Here is a 17611-nt window from a genome sequence, read left to right as displayed (position 1 = left end):
TATTTCATTTTGGAAGTTATCAAAATAACAAAAACAAAATAAATAGGTACCTGGTAAGGAAGTCGACTTAGACGATTACTCTGCCTTGTAAGTACGTCTTCCTTACGAAGCCTCGCGATCCTCTTAGGATGCTGACAGACCCCTAGGAGCTGAAGTATCAAGGGCTGCAACCCATACAACAGGACCTCATCAAACCCCTAATCTGGGCGCTCTCAAGAAATGACTTTGACCACCCGCCAAATCAACCAGGATGTGAAAGGCTTCTTAGCCTTCCGGACAACCCATAAAAAACAACATTAAAAACATTTCAAGAGACAGATTAAAAGGATATGGAATTAGGGAATTGTAGTGGTTGAGCCCTCACCCACTACTGCACTCGCTGCTACGAATGGTCCCAGTGTGTAGCAGTTCTCGTAAAGAGACTGGACATCTTTCAAGTAAAATGACACGAACACTGACTTGCTTCTCCAATAGGTTGCGTCCATTATACTTTGCAGAGATCTATTTTGCTTAAAGGCCACGGAAGTTGCTACAGCTCTAACTTCGTGCGTCTTAACCTTAAGCAAAGCTCGGTCTTCGTCACTCAGATGTGAATGAGCTTCTCGTATTAACAATCTGATAAAGTATGACAAAGCATTCTTTGACATAGGCAAGGATGGTTTCTTAACTGAACACCATAAAGCTTCAGATTGGCCTCGTAAAGGTTTAGTATGATCTAAATAGAACTTAAGAGCTCTAACAGGGCATAAGACTCTTTCTAGTTCATTGCCTACGATCTCCGATAAGCTGGGAATATCGAAAGATTTAGGCCAAGGCCGAGAAGGTAGCTCATTTTTGGCTAGAAAACCAAGTTGCAGCGAACAAGTAGCTTTTTCCGACGAAAATCCGATGTTCTTGCTGAAGGCATGAATCTCACTGACTTTTAGCCGAGGCTAAGCATACCAGGAAAAGAGTCTTAAGAGTGAGATCTTTCAGGGAGGCTGACTGTAAAGGCTCAAACCTGTCTGACATGAGGAATCTTAGTACCACGTCTAAATTCCACCCAGGAGTAGCCAAACGACGCTCCTTAGTGGTCTCAAAAGACTTAAGGAGGTCTTGCAGATCTTTATTGTTGGAAAGATCTAAGCCTCTATGCCGGAAGACCGATGCCAACATGCTTCTGTAGCCCTTGATAGTTGGAGCTGAAAGGGATCGTCCTTTTCTCAGGTATAAGAGAAAATCAGCTATTTGGGCTACAGAGGTACTGGTCGAGGATACAGAAACTGACTTGCACCAGTCTCGGAAGACTTCCCACTTCGATTGGTAGACTCTAATGGTAGACGCTCTCCTTGCTCTAGCAATCGCACTGGCTGCCTCCTTCGAAAAGCCTCTAGCTCTCGAGAGTCTTTCGATAGTCTGAAGGCAGTCAGACGAAGAGCGTGGAGGCTTTGGTGTACCTTCTTTACGTGTGGCTGACGTAGAAGGTCTACTCTTAGAGGAAGACTTCTGGGAACGTCTACTAACCATCGAAGTACCTCGGTGAACCATTCTCTCGCGGGCCAGAGGGGAGCAACTAACGTCAACCTTGTCCCTTCGTGAGAGGCGAACTTCTGCAGTACCTTGTTGACAATCTTGAACGGTGGGAATGCGTAGAGATCCAGATGTGACCAATCTAGGAGGAAGGCATCTATATGTATTGCTGCTGGGTCCGGGACTGGGGAGCAATAGATTGGAAGCCTCTTGGTCAGCGAGGTTGCAAAGAGATCTATGGTTGGTTGACCCCAAGTGGCCCAAAGTCTCTTGCACACATCCTTGTGGAGGGTCCATTCGGTTGGAATTACTTGCCCTTTCCGACTGAGACAATCTGCTATGACGTTCAAGTCGCCCTGGATGAACCTCATTACTAGGGAGATGTCTCGACCTTTTGACCAGATGGGCAGGTCCCTTGCGATCTCGTACAACGTCAGTGAGTGGGTACCTCCTTGTTTGGAGATGTACGCCAAGGCCGTGGTGTTGTCCGAGTTTACTTCCACCACTTTGCCTCGAAGGAGATACTCGAAGCTTTTCAAGGCCAGATGAACTTCCAACAGCTCCTTGCAGTTGATATGCATGCTCCTCTGACTCGAGTTCCACAGACCTGAGCATTCCCGACCGTCCAGCGTCGCGCCCCAGCCCAAGTCCGATGCGTCCGAGAAGAGAACGTGGTTGGGTATCTGAACAGCCAGGGGAAGACCCTCTCTTAGGTTGATATTGTCCTTCCACCAAGTCAGAAAAGACTTTATCTTTCCGGAAATCGGGATCGAGACCGCCTCTAGCGTCTTGTCCTTTTTCCAGTGAAAAGCCAGATGGAATTGAAGAGGACGGAGGTGTAGTCTTCCTAGTGATACAAATTGCTCCAGGGATGACAGCGTCCCTACCAGACTCATCCACAGCCTGACTGAGCAGCGTTCTTTCTTCAGCATCTTCTGGATGGATAGCAGGGCTTGATCTATTCTGGGGGCCGACGGAAAAGCCCGAAAAGCTTGACTGTGAATCTCCATCCCTAAATACAGAATAGTTTGGGATGGGACCAGCTGCGACTTTTCCAAATTGACTAGGAGTCCCAATTCCTTGGTCAGATCTAGAGTCCACTTGAGATCCTTCAGACAGCGACGACTGGAAGAGGCTCTGAGAAGCCAGTCGTCCAAATAAAGGGAGGCTCGGATGTCCAATAAGTGGAGGAATTTGGCCACATTCCTCATCAGCCTCGTAAATACGAGAGGAGCTGTGCTTAGGCCAAAGCACAGGGCCCGAAACTGGTAAACCACATCTTCGAAGACGAATCTCAGAAAAGGTTGGGAGTCTGAGTGAATGGGGATATGGAAGTAGGCGTCCCTTAGGTCTAGCGAGACCATCCAGTCTTCCTTTCTGACCGCTGCTAAGACTGACTTTGTGGTCTCCATGGAGAACTTCGTCTTTGTGACAAAGACATTCAGAGCACTGACGTCTAGCACCGGTCTCCAACCTCCTGTCTTCTTTGATACTAGGAAGAGACGGTTGTAAAATCCCGGTGATCGAAGGTCCGAGACTTTGACCACCGCTCCCTTCTCTAGCAAAAGAGACACTTCCAGTTTCAGGGCTAGTCTCTTTTCTTCCTCTCTGTACCTGGGAGAGAGATCGATGGGGGACGTCGCTAGAGGGGGTTTGCGTACAAAAGGGATTTTGTACCCCTCTCTGAGTAACTTCACAGATTGTTGATCTGCGCCTCTCTTCTCCCAGGCTTGCCAGAAGTTCTTGAGTCTGGCTCCTACTGCTGTCTGAAGTTGCGGGCAGTCAGACTCTGCCCTTAGAGGACTTGGATCCTTTCCTCTTCCCTCGCTTCCCTTCGGCACGAGCACCTCCTCTGCTGGAGGCTCTGCCACGAAAGGGCGGAATAAAGCGAGACGCTGGAGTGTCTATCCTCGGTCTAGCAGACAATGTAGGCAAAGGGGGAGCTTTGCGAGCCGAGGACGCAACTAGATCGTGGGTGTCCTTCTGAACTAAAGATAAGGCAATTTCCTTTACCAAGACTTCAGGAAACAGGCACTTGGAAAGGGGAGCAAAGAGTAGTTCAGATCTTTGGCATGGCGTCACTCCAGCAGACAGGAAAGAACAGAGAGACTCTCGCTTCTTCAGGACTCCGGACGTGAATGAGGCGGCTAGCTCGTTGGACCCATCACGGACGGCCTTGTCCATGCAGGACATAATGAGCAAGGAAACATCCTTATCTGCAGAAGAGATTTTCCTGCTCAGGGCTCCTAAGCACCAGTCTAGGAAGTTAAAGACTTCGAAAGCCCTAAATATCCCTTTAAGAAGGTGGTCCAGGTCCGATGGTGACCAACAAATCTTCGAGCGTCTCATGGCAAGGCGGCGGGGAGAGTCTACAAGACTTGAGAAGTCGCCCTGGGCAGAGGCAGGAACTCCCAAGCCGAGAACTTCTCCCGTGGCATACCAGACGCTTGATCTAGACGAGAGTTTAGATGGGGGAAAGGCAAATGCTGTCTTCCCTAAACTCTTCTTAGTCTCTAACCAATCTCCCAACAGCCGCAAAGCTCTCTTGGATGAGCGAGAGAGAACGAGTTTAGTAAAGGCAGGTGTGGTAGCAGGCACGCCTAATACAAACTCTGACGGCGGCGAACGAGGAGCCACAGAAACAAAGTGGTCAGGGAACAACTCCTTAAATACAGCCATGACTTTTCTAAAGTCCAATGATGGTTGAGTTGCCTTAGGCTCGTCAAGTTCTGAAGGTTGATCCTCTTGTGGTTCAGCAACGTCCTCATCTGATAGTTCCTCATCCGAAAACTGATGAGGAAACGGCAAAGGAGTGGGCAACGTTTGGCTCGCTGAGTCCGGTCGCACTGGTGCATGCGTGACGGAGCCGGACGCAGCGTCATGGAACTGCTGCACAGTCTGTGAACTGTCAACAACCATGGGTGCGCGAGGACGCACAGCGTCCACCCGAGACTGTTTAGACCGTCTGGGTTGTGCAGTCAACACCATACCGGGTAGCGGGGGTTGACGCACCGCGTCAAAACAAGTCACCTCTGATGGTTGCTGACCGTCCTGAACGTCAACAACCACCTCCGTGCGTCGCCTAACGTCAACGTGCGGCTGGCCACCCACACTGGGTCGCATCGGTGGAGGTACAACCCCAACTGGTAGACGCGAGAAAGTTACCTCAGCGTCAACAGGACGCACAACAGATCGCTTGGATGGTTGTTGGCCAGAAGGTTCAGCAGCAACCTTCTCCGCATTGAAGTCCTCCATCAAGGACGCAAGCTTGGACTGCATGTCCTGCAGCAACACCCATTTAGGGTCTACGGCGGCAGGTGCGGCAACAGACGGGGTGAGCGACTGAGGCGGCACCGCTTTGCCTCTCTTAGGCGGCGAGCAGTCATCAGATGACGGCAACGAGTCCGAACTGACCCAGTGGCTACAACCGGGACGTTGGACTTGTCCTGAAGGGACCGACTTACGCTTCAAAGGTCGTGAGACCTTGGTCCAAGGTTTCTTACGAGAAACACCTTCGGACGACGAGGTAAAAACGGGCTCTCTCGTCTTACGTTGGTAGGGGCGATCTTGGGGAGATACGCCTGATACCAAAGAGGGAACGTCTGTTCGCTGATCAAGGCCTCTCGAACCCATGAGTCGTACGACATTGCTTCTCCCCTGGGCTTGGGAGCTTGCAAGAGGTCCCGGACTAGGAGGACGACAGGCACGAACAGACGAACCCTCAAGCGCAACACTGTTCACAACACTTTGAGAAACACTAGGCACTTTATCACTTCCCGCGGCACTTTGGCACTTTAGTTCCTTAACATCCGCCATGAGTTGATTGCGGTCACTTGCAAGGGACTCAACTCTCTCCCCCAAGGCATGGATAGCACGCATCATGTCAGCCATCGATGGTTCCTGAGCGCTAGGAGGGGGGTTAGGAACAACCACTACAGGGGAAGGATTAGGTTGAGGGGCATGAGGAGAGGAAAAATCTACCGACCTAGAAGAACTTCTCCTTACCCTATTTCTCTCTAGTCTGCGTGTATACTTCTCAAATTCGATAAAATCGAATTCCGAAAGGCCCACGCATTCCTCACGCCGATCTTCCAATTGACAGGTTTTACGCCGACAATTGGAACAAACAGTGTGAGGGTCGAGAGAAGCCTTTGGAAGACGCCTATGACAGTCCCTAGCATTGCATTTTCTGAACTTGGGAACTTGTGAAAGGTCAGCCATTTTGAATTGGTCAAGGGAAAATTCCAAAAAACGATTTAAGTCATCAACAATGAATCCGATACAAAAAAGAGTTCAAGGATTTATTTGAAGAAAAACCCTGTACTGCGAAAGCTCAAAACCAAATTAAAGTACTTCACCAAATATGATGGGAAAAACTCCAGGTTTCAACAGCGAGTAAAGTACGTCTTGTCGACACGTCGACAGAGAAGAAAAATTGAGTCTTTGTTTACATCGAGTATGGTATCTGGCCGACAGTTGGCGCTGGTGGGCACACCCGCAACCTGTATAGCGATCGCTGGCGATTTTTTACTGTTTTTTGTCTGTCGAGCAACAGAGTTGCAGCTATATATATTCACCGGCTAAGTTAAATATTTAAAACTATGGATTAAAGGTTTTGCCGAGTCTTTGAATGCATTCATATGCAGAACACGAATTTGGCATCCTTTGAGCTATAAAATGAGAGCTTGAGTCCTTCCTAAATGATTATTCTAGCTGAACTGAGCTACCATTGACATCTCCACTTTATCAAACATCATGAGCTACCGTGCTTGGGTAGGTCATGCCGCAGGCTACAGCGCATTTTGCCCTACAGGTATTAAACCTCCTCCTTGTCACCTTTTGCTTGGACTTGTATTGGTTGTTCATGGGACAGATTACATCTCGTCTATGGTAATGATTTGACGCAAGTCCAGAATGGGTGGTAGTATAACTGGCTCTACTCCATTGTTCTGCCTCTCTCTTTGTGGTTAGCGATCGAGGTGTTATAAGCTGGTTGGAGCAGATGCTGGTAAGCTACACTTTAGGGCACTATTCTTTGTGACCAAAGAAGTATATCTTCCCATGGCCCATGGGTGAAGGTTAATCTAATGCCGACCCATTATTCATATACCTAATATTTGATTCTTACTGAGGTCCCCTTTGGTGGTAGGGTTTCTTTTTGCCTGGTATGGTACAATTCATTGTACAATCCAGGGCCTCTCAGTTTATTATCCTTATGGTAATCAAATAGGGGGTGATAGTGTCCTTGCTATCCACAGATCAAGCCTGAAAATTTTCAGAAATGTTGAAAATCCTTCCAGTTTTGGTTCCAAGGAAACTTCCAACCCTACATGCAGTCTCCCCTTAATTAAAGGAAGAGAGTTTGTATGTCGTGTACGAACAAATAAATTTTAAAAGTAATTTGTATTTTCCCTAGCCACACAAACCTGGGTCCTTTAAACAAAAGTATCAAATGTGAGTGCTAGGAGGGCTGGTGCTTCTTACCCCAAACCTTCTCCAGTCACACGACTGCTTGTTATCCATTTCAACGACTGATTCCACCTTGTGTTGAAGTAATCTCTCTAATTATAGGACTCGGCTTTTGTATGCCTAGGAACAATACAAATTACTTTTTAAATTGTTATTTTAAATGGACGGATGCATAAACATTGAACTATTTATTTTTATCATTAGAGATGTTTCGAAGATTTAATATAGTACTGCTGATATTTCCTATCACCAAATTGTACATTGTCAGACAATTTACCATAAAAAAAAAAAAAAAATGTGAGGAAAAAATATATGGGAGAATGGAAAACAAACAAAATAAATGTTAGTGAATGAATTGGGTGCGCAGCATGTTCTATGTTTGAATTTTATGTAAATTATAGTGCTATAATTCAATTATCGTTTGCATCAACAGGCAAGTATCCTGAAATGCAACCCAGATGAGTGGAGGAAGAAAATCATGACAGGGAAAGTCTTTGTAGAACATATATCATCTGAAGAACATATATCATCTGAAGAACATACGAAATCTACAACAACAAGATTTGCTAAACTCTCAATAAAGGATGACCAACTATACCTTCCTTGCTTCCAAAAACAGGAACCCCCTCTTCTAAGCTTCAAAATCTATGTATGTATTTCTACGTAAAATTATGTGCTTGAGGGTACACACGGGCATACTATTCCATCTTATTTCTCTTCCTCTTGTTTGGTTAAAGTTTTTATTGTTTATGTAGGAGATATCTATTTTAATGTTATTGTTCTTAAAATATTTTATTTTCTTCTTGTTTCCTTTCCTCACTGGGCTATTTTCCCTGTTGGAGCCCCTTGGCTTATAGCATCTGCTTTTCCAACTAGGGTTGTAGCTTAGCAAGTAATAATTATATATATATATATATATATATATATATATATATATATATATATATATATATATACATATATAATTTATCTTGAGTTTTTAATTTAGTACTTCTCTATTCATCATCTCCTATTTCACGCTTCATAGTCCTCAGCCATGTAGGTCTGGGTTTTCCAACTCTTCTAATGCCTTGTGGAGCCCAGCTGAAAGTTTGGTGAACTAATCTCTCTTGAGGAGTGAGAAGAGCATGTACTGTATATTGTATATATATCTATCTCTTGCACTATTGAAGAATATTGATACATTTTTAATTATTTAGTGGGTTCAGTAACTTGGTGTTTGTATTACTCATATAATGTCAAAAATTTTGTAGTGTTTGATTTCCTCAGAAGGTATAATCTCACCTTTTATTTTGCATAGTTTTCCTTCCCTTTGTTTCTTTTTACAAAGTTTTTTTCTTACAAGCAAGAAAATGTTAGCAATCAAGTCCTGTCTTTGAATACTGTTGAGCAGCTAATGATTGACTATTCTTTTTAGTGGCTTAATAGTGTTGCCAGCAAGCCTCATGAAGTGCACTGTAGGCATTGTTAAAGGCTCTTTGCAGTGTTCCCTTGATCCCTAGTTACTCCCACTTTTTAGCCCTTTACCTTACTTCTGTTTGCACTCTTCCGTCTTGCTGTACAACCATTTTAACTTGCATTTCATAGTGCAATTGCTGTTTCCCCCCCCCCCCCGATGAATAGCATTCCTAGGCTATTTGGCCCAATTATCATAAACTATAAACCTGTATTTAGATACTATTGAATTTATTTCATGTAGATATAGTTCTCTTCTTTATACCATATTTCAATTTTGAGTAGATAAATTATAGGCATCAATATTGTTATTTTTGGTATTCATCCATGTAAATGCTAACAACTAAAATTGATGAGTTGCTCTACATTTTGATAGTCTTCTAATGGTCACCTTTGTTTACAGCCCAGTGAAATTTTCAAGTGTCTGAAAGAGCCAAATGTTGTCTTTTTGGACATAGCATGGGATCGTGTCCAGAAAGGGCGAGTTCTCATCGAGCTTACTCCTGGCAGTCCTTTGGCAGAGCACTTCCTGTTTCTCTGCACAGGTAAATTAGGACCCAATTACTTGAATAAGAAGTTCTCTAAAGTCGTTTACCCAAATACTACAACAGAAAGGATTGGAAGTGAACCTTATGAGGGCAGCTTTTTCAATGGAAGAGTCCCTACAGTGTCGTTGGAGAGGTTTGGCCGAGCACACAGCCGTTCTGCAGATCAAGGAATCGTTTGGATGGATGATGATTTCTCCTTCTTTATATTAACGGGTTTAGGTCGAGACTGCTCATATAATGGAGTCTTTGGACAAGTAACTCAGGGCTTAAAACTGCTAGAAGAATCTGCTAAAAGAGTTAATGATGGCCTCCGTGACATAGAAATTGTTAACACTGGTGTTCTCTTGGAACTCTGAGACTCTATTTTCTTAAAGGAACATATCAAATTTCTTCCATCAATTTTTGAGGTGAGAAAAAATAATACATAAACATAAGTGAAGTTGAAATTGAGGATAAACTTTCACATCTGACAACAAAACTCATTGGATGTACAAAGATTGACCTCTCCCTTGTGAATGTGCCTCTTGGGGTCAGTATCTTAGGCTAAGAATTGTGTTTTAAAAATAACTGTGATTACTCGACAAATGATCATTTTAAAAAATAAATTTTATAAAAATATACTCTTTCATTTTGTATTCTATCTAAGGTTACCTCCATTATGTGTTTTATGGTTAGGCAATTGCTTGCGGTTTCTTTCAGTGCAGAGTAACATAAGAAAATAAGGATGGTGTGACATGTTGCTTACAAGTTTTGCGGCTCGTCTTCATCCCCACTGCTATCCAGGGTCAAACACTTTTTCTTTTCCTTCCTTTCATCCAAACTTACTACATGCCCAGACCATTTTAATGTTGATTCTTATCATAAGTGATTTTTACCCTCCCTGAACTTTTAATTTCTTGATATTCCAGAATTCAAACAGCTTACCTAAATTCTACTTCTTATCCTCATTTCTGTTTACTGCAGAATTTCTTCCATCTTGATGCCATTGGTTCTGACCTATACATTATCACTGGTCTCATTATGGTACAATATATCTTAACTTTCAATGCATCCGGTATTCTCGTGACACTCACTACCCTAGCCATCTCTCTCCCTTTTCGCAATCTGTTTTCCTCCTTTCAACTTCAACCTCCCTCCTTTCCTTTGGAGTATCCCCTCCCTGAATGCTAGATGTATCCATCAATTTTACCCACATTTACCTAAATACCACTATTTAAGAGATTTCTGCCACTGAAAATACAGTATTCTCCAGTCTTTGTTGCGTCATCCACCAAATCATTTGCATGTAATTTCCAAGACAGTATGTCTAGTCACCCTCAGGGTATGTAACCCAAATTCTTTGAATCCAAAATATGTTATTTTGATTCTAAAATAAATTTTTGAATATACTTACCCGGTGATTATAATAGCTGCAGCTCTGCTGCTCGACAGAAAACTCTACGGAAAAAATCCGCCAGCGATCGCTATACAGGTAGGGGGTGTACTTCAACAGCGCCATCTGTCGTCCAGATACCCGGTACTCATTGTAAACAAAGAACTCAATTTTCTCCTCGGTCCACTGCGTCTCTATTGGGGAGGAAGGGAGGGTCCTTTAATTTATAATCACCGGGTAAGTATATTCAAAAATTTATTTTAGAATCAAAATAACATTTTTCAATATTTAACTTAGCCGGTGATTATAATAGCTGATTCACACCCAGGGGTGTGGGTAGAGACCAGCAATAAATGTTTACATCATTATGAGCTAAGGATTTTTTTATTTCATTTTAGAAGTTATCAAAATAACAAAAACAAAATGAATAGGTACCTGGTAAGGAAGTCGACTTGAACAATTACTCTGCCTTTTTAAGTACGTCTTCCTTACGGAGCCTCGCGATCCTCTTAGGATGCTGAGCGACCCCTAGGATCTGAAGTATGAAGGGTTGCAACCCATACCACAGGACCTCATCAAAACCTCTAATCTAGGCGCTTCTCAAGAAAAGAATTTGACCACCCGCCAAATCAACCAGGATGCGAAAGGCTTCTTAGCCTTCCGGACAACCCAAAAACAACATTAAAAAACATTTCAAGAGAAAGATTAAAAAGGTTATGGAATTAGGGGATTGTAGTGGTTGAGCCCTCACCCACTACTGCACTCGCTGCTACGAATGGTCCCAGAGTGTAGCAGTCCTCGTAAAGAGACTGGACATCTTTAAGATAAAAAGACGCGAACACTGACTTGCTTCTCCAATAGGTTGCGTCCATTATACTTTGCAGAGATCTATTTTGTTTAAAGGCCACTGAAGTTGCGACAGCTCTGACTTCATGTGTCCTTACCTTCAGCAAAGCTTGGTCTTCCTCACTCAGATGTGAATGAGCTTCTCGTATTAACAGTCTGATAAAATAGGATAAAGCATTCTTTGACATAGGCAAAGATGGTTTCTTAACTGAACACCATAAAGCTTCTGACTGTCCTCGTAAAGGTTTAGTTCGTCTTGAATAGAACTTAAGAGCTCTTACAGGGCATAAGACTCTTTCTAGTTCATTTCCAACCATATTCGATAGGCTTGGAATATCGAACGATTTCGGCCAAGGACGAGAAGGTAGCTCGTTTTTGGCTAGAAAACCAAGTTGTAGAGAACATGTAGCCGTTTCAGATGAAAATCCGATGTTCCTGCTGAAGGCGTGAATCTCACTGACTCTTTTAGCTGTAGCTAAGCAAACCAGGAAAAGAGTCTTTAAGGTGAGATCTTTAAAGGAGGCTGATTGTAGCGGCTCGAACCTTTCTGACATGAGGAATCTTAGTACCACGTCTAAATTCCAACCCGGTGTAGCCAAACGACGCTCCTTCGTGGTCTCAAAAGACCTAAGGAGGTCCTGTAGATCTTTATTGTTGGAAAGATCTAAGCCTCTGTGATGGAAGACTGAAGCCAACATGCTTCTGTAACCCTTGATAGTGGGAGCTGAAAGAGATCGTTCTTTCCTCAGGTATAAAAGGAAGTCAGCTATTTGAGTTACAGAGGTACTGGTCGAGGATACAGATACTGACTTGCACCAGTTTTGGAAGACCTCCCACTTCGACTGGTAGACTCTAAGGGTGGATGTCCTCCTTGCTCTAGCAATCGCCCTGGCTGCCTCCTTCGAAAAGCCTCTAGCTCTCGAGAGTCTGAAGGTAGTCAGACGAAGAGCGTGGAGGCCTTGGTGTACCTTCTTTACGTGTGGCTGACGTAGAAGGTCCACCCTTAGAGGAAGAGTTCTGGGAACGTCCACTAGCCATCGAAGTACCTCGGTGAACCATTCTCTCGCGGGCCAGAGGGGAGCAACTAACGTCAACCTTGTCCCTTCGTGAGAGGCGAACTTCTGCAGTACCTTGTTGACAATCTTGAACGGGGGGAATGCATAAAGGTCTAGATGTGACCAATCTAGGAGAAAGGCATCTATATGAACTGCTGCTGGGTCCGGGATTGGTGAGCAATATATTGGGAGCCTCTTGGTCATCGAGGTTGCGAAGAGATCTATGGTTGGCTGGCCCCATGTGGCCCAAAGTCTCTTGCACACATCCTTGTGTAGGGTCCATTCTGTTGGAATGATTTGTCCCTTCCGACTGAGGCAATCTGCCATGACATTCAAGTTGCCTTGGATGAACCTCGTTACTAGCAAAATGTTTTGACCTTTTGACCAGGTGAGGAGGTCCCTTGCGATCTCGTACAACGTCATAGAGTGGGTCCCTCCTTGCTTGGAGATGTACGCCAAAGCCGTGGTGTTGTCCGAGTTCACCTCCACCACTTTGCCTTGAAGGAGAGACTTGAAGCTTTTCAAGGCCAGATGAACTGCCAGTAGCTCCTTGCAGTTGATATGCATTGTCCTTTGACTCGAGTTCCAAGTTCCCGAGCATTCCCGACCGTCTAATGTCGCGCCCCAGCCTGTGTCCGATGCGTCCGAGAAGAGAACGTGGTTGGGAGTCTGAACAGCCAGGGGCAGACCCTCTCTGAGGCTGATACTGTCCTTCCACCAAGTCAGGCAAGACTTCATCTTCTCGGAAATGGGGATCGAGACCGCTTCTAGCGTCTTGTCCTTTTTCCAGTAAACAGCTTGGTGATATTGAAGAGGACGGAGGTGTAGTCTTCCTAACGATACGAACTGTTCCAGGGATGATAGTGTCCCTATCAGACTCATCCACTGCCTGACTGAACATCGTTCCTTCTTCAGCATGTTCTGGATGCATAACTGGGCTTGGTTTGTTCTGGGGGCCGACGGAAAAGCCCGAAAAGCTAGACTGTGAATCTCCATCCCTAAATACACAATAGTTTGGGATGGGACCACTTGAGACTTTTCCAAATTGACAAGGAGACCCAATTCCTTGGTCAGATCTAGAGTCCACTTTAGATCCTTCAGACAGCGACGACTGGAAGAAGCTCTTAGAAGCCAGTCGTCCAAATAGAGGGAGGCTCGGATGTCCGCTAAATGCAGGAATTTGGCTACATTCCTCATCAGCCTCGTAAACACAAGAGGAGCTGTGCTTAGGCCAAAGCACAGGGCTTGAAACTGGTAGACAACCTTTTCGTAAACAAATCTCAGAAAAGGTTGGGAGTCTGGGTGGATGGGGACGTGGAAGTATGCGTCCCTTAGGTCTAAAGAGACCATCCAGTCTTCCCTTCTGACCGCTGCTAGAACGGACTTTGTGGTCTCCATGGAGAACGTCTGCTTTGTGACAAAGACATTCAGCGCACTGACGTCTAGCACCGGCCTCCACCCTCCTGTCTTCTTTGCCACTAAGAAGAGACGGTTGTAGAAGCCCGGGGTTTGATGGTCCAGGACTTTGACTACCGCTCCCTTTTCTAGTAAGAGAGACACTTCCTGTTTCAATGCTCGTCTCTTGTCTTCCTCTCTCTACCTGGGAGAGAGATCGATGGGAGACGTTGCTAGATGGGGTTTTCGCACAAACGGGATCTTGTACCCCTCTCTGAGCAACTTCACAGATTGTGCATCTGCGCCTCTCTTCTCCCAGGTCTGCCAGAAGTTCTTGAGTCTGGCTCCCACTGCTGTCTGAAGAAGCTGGCAGTCAGACTCTGCCTTTAAAGGACTTGGTTCCTTTCTTCTTTCCACGTCTCCCTTCGGCACGAGCACCTCCTCTGCTGGAGGCTCTGCCACGAAAGGGCGGAATAAATCGGGACGCTGGAGTGTCCATCCTTGGTCTAGCTGACAAGGTAGGCAAAGGGGTGGCTTTGCGAGCAGAGGACGCAACCAGATCATGAGTGTCCTTCTGTATCAAAGAAGCAGCAATCTCCTTAATCAAGTCCTCTGGAAAGAGGCACTTAGAAAGAGGAGCAAACAGGAGTTCTGATCTTTGGCAAGGTGTAACTCCAGCTGACAGGAAAGAGCAAAGGTTCTCACGCTTCTTGAGGACTCCGGACACGAACGATGCAGCAAGCTCATTAGACCCGTCACGTACGGCCTTGTCCATGCAGGACATGATGAGCAAGGAAGTCTCCTTCTCTGTCGGAGAGATCTTCCTGCTTAGAGCTCCCAGACACCAGTCTAAAAAGTTGAAGACCTCGAAGGCTCTAAATATCCCTTTCAAAAGGTGGTCTAGGTCCGAAGATGACCAACATATTTTTGAACTTCTCATGGCTAGCCTACGGGGAGAGTCTACAAGACTTGAGAAGTCGCCCTGGGCAGAGGCAGGAACTCCCAAGCCGAGAACTTCTCCCGTGGCATACCAGACGCTCGATCTAGAGGAGAGTCTAGCAGGGGGAAACGTAAAGGCTGTCTTCCCTAGACTCTTTTTGGACTGCATCCATTCTCCTATCACTCGTAAAGCTCTCTTGGACGAGCGTGCGAGGACGAGTCTTGTAAAGGCAGGCGAAGATGACGGCATACCTAAAACAAACTCTGACGGAGGAGAGCGCGGAGCCACAGAAACAAACTGGTCCGGAAACATCTCTTTGAACAGAGCTAAAACCTTTCTAAAGTCCAAAGAGGGTTGCGTGGACTTAGGCTCGTCAAGATCCGAATGTGGTTCATCAACGTGAGCAGCACCATCATCATCCGAAAGTCCATCATCCGAGAATTGAGGAGGAAGCGGCAATGGAGTAGGTAACGGCTGGTTAGCTGAGTCCGGTCGCACGGGTGCATGCGTGACTGAGCCGGACGCAACGTCATGGAACTGTTGCCCAGTCTGTGAGCTGGCAACAACCATAGCAGCGCGGGGACGCACAGCGTCTACTCCAGACTGTCTAGCCTGATGTGGGAGAGCAGTGGCAACCACACTGGGTTGCGGAGGTTGACGCACCGCGTCAAAACAAAACAACTCTGACGGTTGTTGTACCTCGCGAACGTCAACGGAAGGTTCCGTGCGTCGCTGAACGTCAACATGCGGCTGGCAGGGTACACTGGAACGCATGGGTGGCGGAACTCTCTCAACTGGAGTGCGCAAGAAGGTCGCCTCAGCGTCCACAGGACGCACAACCGAGTGTGTGGTTGGTTGTAGGCAAGAGGCTGTACTAGCTGGTGCAGCAGCAACCTTCTCCGCACGCAAGTCCTGCATCAGAGACGTTAATTGGGACTGCATGCTCTGCAGCAAAGACCACTTAGGGTCTGCAGGAGCAGGTGCGGCGACAGACGGTGTAACTGTCTGAGGCGGTACCGCTTTGCCTCTCTTAGGAGGCGAGCAGTCATCGGAAGACTGCAGCGAGTCCGAACTGACCCAGTGGCTACAGCTGGGCCGTTGGACTTGCGCGGAAGGGACCGACTTGCGCTTTAACGGTCGTGAGACCTTGGTCCATGGTTTCTTGCGAGAAACCTCTTCCGCAGACGAGGTATAAATGGGCTCTCTCGTCTTTGTGTGGCAGGGGCGATCTTGGGTAGATACGCCCGAAACCACAGAGGGAACGTCTGTTCGCTGATTAAAGCCTCTCGAACCCATTGGTCGTACGACATTGCTTCTCCCCTGGACTTGGGAGCTTGCAAGAGGTCCCGGACTAGGAGGACGACAGGCACGAACAGACGAACCCTCAAGCGCAACACTATCCACAACACTATCACTCACTTTATCACTTCCCACTGCACTTTTACACTTCAGCTCCTTGACGTCCGCCATGAGCTGGTTACGGTCACTAGCCAGGGACTCAACTCTCTCACCCAGAGCTTGGATGGCACTCATCATATCAGCCATCGAAGGTTCCTGAGTGCCAGAAGGGGGATTAGGAGCAACCACTACAGGGAAAGGAATAGGTTGTGGGGCATGAGGAGAGGAAAATTCAACAGAACGAGAGGAACTTCTCCTGACTCTATCTCTCTCTAGCCTACGTGTATATTTTTGGAATTCGATAAAATCGAATTCCGAAAGCCCAACGCATTCCTCACATCGATCTTCCAATTGACAGGTTTTATCCCGACAATTGGAACAAACAGTGTGAGGATCGATAGAGGCCTTCGGAAGACGCCTTGAACAGTCCCTAGCATTACACTTCCTGAATTTTGGGACTTGAGAAGGGTCAGCCATTTTGAATTGGTCAAAGGGGAATTCAAAAACTATCCAAAGTCATCAACAAATAATCCGTAATCAAAAAAAGAATGCAAGGATTTATTGAAGAGAAAGCCTGCACAGCGAAAGCTCAAAACTAGAATAGTGTACTTCACCAAATAGTTGTGAAAACAAATCCAGTTAGCAACAGCGAATTAGTAGGTCTTGCCGGTAGCACGACAGAGAGAAAATTGAGTTCTTTGTTTACAATGAGTACTGGGTATCTGGACGACAGATGGCGCTGTTGAAGTACACCCCCTACCTGTATAGCGATCGCTGGAGGATTTTTTCCGTAGAGTTTTCTGTCGAGCAGCAGAGCTGCAGCTATTATAATCACCGGCTAAGTTAAATATTGAAAAATGCAACTACTGTACAGTATAACCAATATAAACAGAAAGGGCAGAAATGTTGATCCTTTGAGGTAAACTTTGTTACCTAAACACATAGAGTATACTGTATATATACTCAGTAGTCTTTTGGCTATCACATGTGTTATGTTCCAAGGCTGTATGATACCTGAAACACCATGAAGTAGATATAGAAATCTACAGTATATTTTTTCATAACTATTTTTATGATTTTTCATAATATTTATTAGCTATAATTTTAGCATTTGTAAGCCTAAAAATTACTGTTTTTTTTTCAGATTTTTTTATTAAAATATAAAAAATATGGAGTTTTTATGATAAAACAAAGTTTTATGAATACTTACCCGGCAGTTATATATAAATAGCTGAGTCTCCGACTGCGGCAGAATTTAATCGAAAATCGCGGCAACCTCCTTGTGGTGGTTGTGTGGTTAGATGGTTAACAACCCTTACAGGGTGGTAACTGGAATCATTCCCGTTTTCTGTTCCTCAGATTATCTTTGCCCGACCTGTCTCCTGAGGGGAGGTGGGTGGGCTTTAAAATATATATATAACTGCCAGGTAAGTATTCATAAAACTTTGTTTTATCATAAAAACTCCATTTTTATGAATAGTACTTACCTAGCAGTTATATATATATAGCTGATTCACACATTTGGAGGAGGGAAACAGACAGAAAAACATAGTTGGGGAAACAACAAAAGAGTTGTAGGAGAACAAACACCTTGATTCCTTACCTGCTAAGGTAGCTGACTTCA

The 17611-nt window shown here is 45.3% G+C and overlaps 2 protein-coding genes across 3 annotated transcripts in view; one reads left to right on the top strand and one right to left on the bottom strand.

Moving 5' to 3' along the window:
* LOC137623367 (uncharacterized) overlaps positions 1-9601 on the top strand; it is a 45021-nt gene extending 35420 nt beyond the window's left edge. For both annotated transcript variants that reach the window (XM_068354205.1, XM_068354201.1), the window contains exons 4-5: positions 7412-7627; positions 8837-9601. In XM_068354205.1, the coding sequence (XP_068210306.1) occupies positions 7412-7627; positions 8837-9337 (717 nt within the window). In that variant the 3' untranslated portion in view covers positions 9338-9601. The remainder of the gene's footprint in view (positions 1-7411; positions 7628-8836) is intronic.
* Positions 1-17611, bottom strand: part of LOC137623379 (uncharacterized) — a 130507-nt gene that overhangs the window by 99929 nt on the left and 12967 nt on the right. The gene's annotated exons all lie outside the window — the stretch shown is intronic.

This window comes from Palaemon carinicauda, chromosome 2 (genome assembly GCF_036898095.1).
Source record: "Palaemon carinicauda isolate YSFRI2023 chromosome 2, ASM3689809v2, whole genome shotgun sequence".
NCBI classification, from domain to species: Eukaryota; Metazoa; Arthropoda; class Malacostraca; order Decapoda; family Palaemonidae; genus Palaemon; species Palaemon carinicauda.
The sequence above is the reverse complement of the archived record's forward strand: the minus strand, read 5'-3'. Positions and strand labels throughout refer to the sequence as shown.